General features: G+C 59.9%; 1 protein-coding gene across 3 annotated transcripts in view; it reads left to right on the top strand.

The window, feature by feature from the left end:
• Positions 1–262: 262 nt before the first annotated feature.
• Positions 263–2004, top strand: part of LOC108318413 (CDKN2A interacting protein) — a 4136-nt gene continuing 2394 nt past the window's right edge. Inside the window, exons 1-2 of one of the 3 annotated variants that reach the window (XM_017549454.1) lie at positions 263–917; positions 1388–1518. In XM_017549454.1, coding sequence (XP_017404943.1) covers positions 646–917; positions 1388–1518 — 403 coding nt within the window. In that variant the 5' untranslated portion in view covers positions 263–645. The remainder of the gene's footprint in view (positions 918–1387; positions 1519–2004) is intronic. The other 2 variants (XM_017549471.1, XM_017549456.1) reach the window with 2 other exon arrangements.

Here is a 2004-nt window from a genome sequence, read left to right on the forward strand (position 1 = left end):
GGCCCAGCTCACCCACAGGCAGTCTCAGGGCGGACACCAAAGGCCCCGCAGCTGCCGGCGGCTCAAGGTCCCCCGGGACGCCGCCCAGGAGGACTTTGCCCGCCGCGCCCGGCTGCCTCGCTTGCCCCGGCCCAGCCCCGCTGGCCTCTTCTCCCAGCGCCGCAGCTGGCCCGGCGTGGGGGTAGGGCGGCAGGAGAGCGCGGCGTCACAAAGCGAGGCCAGGACGCCTGCGGTTCCGCCGAGACTTGGGCGTCCGGGGCCAGCGGGACCTGCAGCCCGCCCTCGGGGGGCGGGAGGCACCCAACGCCCCACGCCCGCCTACTCCGCCCACCCCCGATCCCCTTAGTGGCCAGACGGGGACGCAGCGTCGCGGCCGCCCCGACGCCGCAAAGCGTCCTGGGAGCGCCGGCTCGCGCCGGAAGAACGCGAGGGCGCTCGGCGGCGGCGAGGTTATAAAAGGGAAGAAGGCGGCGGCGGGCGGAAGTGGGCGGTTCGGCTGCTCCGGGCGCTGTTGTTTGGTGTTTGGGCCTCCGGAGGGGCGTTCTCTAGAGGGCCGCCGGTGCAGGCCGCAGTGACAGGGCCGCTCGCTCCCGCGCGCCGCGCCTGTCTCCCGGTGCAGCTGTGCTCGCGGCCTGTAGGCCCAACATGGCGCAGGACGTGTCGGAGTACCTGAGCCAGAACCCGCGGGTGGCCGCCTGGGTGGAGGCGTTGCGCTGCGACGGCGAGACTGACAAACACTGGCGCCACCGCCGGGATTTTTTGCTCCGCAACGCCGGGGACCTGGCCCCCGCTGGCGGCGCTGCCTGCGCTAGCACGGATGAAGCTGCCGACGCCGAGAGCGGGACCCGGAACCGGCAGCTGCAGCAGCTCATCTCCTTTTCCATGGCCTGGGCGAACCACGTCTTCCTCGGGTGCCGGTGAGTGAGGCAGCGTCCCTAAACAGCACGCCCCATTTTGTCTGCCACCTGCAGACCGGGGCCCGTCGCGCCCTCGGCGGCACCGGCTTGGGCGGGGAAGGGGAAGTTGTGAAGCGCGGGAATCCGCAGGCCCGGCTGCCCTCTAAGGGTGAGAAGGGCGTCCCTGCGAGGAGCCGACGGGATTCCCGGACGTCTGTGTGCCCCGTGCCGTGGGGGGCTGCTGGTAGGGTTGCTGGTGTTGGCTGACCATGCTCTCGGGGACGGGCGCTAGGTTTAAGATTAGTGAGGAGGTACCCTGCCTCCCCGACCTTAGGGCGCTTGTTGATGGGGTTCCAGGAAACACTTCTTGGCGGTTGGTGCACCTTCTTGATTGCAGCCAGGAAATGCAGTTCCTGCGGCCTGTATTTGCACAGCACAAGTAGTACCTTAGAGAAAACACTTTGTTAAAGTGGCTTTTCCTTCTTTTTCAGATACCCTCAAAAAGTTATGGATAAAATACTTAGTATGGCTGAAGGCATCAAAGTGACAGATGCTCCAACCTATACAACAAGAGACGAACTGGTTGCCAAGGTGAAGAAAAGAGGGATATCGAGTAGCAATGGTTAGCAGATCATAGATGTGAACATACATAGGAGTTTAGAGCATAAGTTTGATGTAATTAGGAATGATTGTTACTAATTTTTTAACAAGCTAGAATTTTTCTAATATTATTAATAAAGTTGGAACGTTAAACCTAAACTATATATCTGTATCTTTAGGCTTTGAATTTGATAGTTTGCTTTGACTGCTTTAGATTTTGAAGTGTCTACTGTTGTCTGGTGCTGTTAATTTTTTAAAATTAGACATTCGTGATGTTATTCAACACTGTTTTAAGAAATTAATGATTCCGGCCGGGCGCGGTGGCTCAAGCCTGTAATCCCAGCACTTTGGGAGGCCGAGGCGGGTGGATCACGAGGTCAAGAGATCGAGACCATCTTGGTCAACATGGTGAAACCCCGTCTCTACTAAAAATACAAAAAACATTAGCTGGGCATGGTGGCGCGTGCCTGTAATCCCAGCTACTCAGGAGGCTGAGGCAGGAGAATTG

Source organism: Cebus imitator, unplaced genomic scaffold, assembly GCF_001604975.1.
Source record: "Cebus imitator isolate Cc_AM_T3 unplaced genomic scaffold, Cebus_imitator-1.0 Scaffold11, whole genome shotgun sequence".
NCBI lineage: Eukaryota > Metazoa > Chordata > Mammalia > Primates > Cebidae > Cebus > Cebus imitator.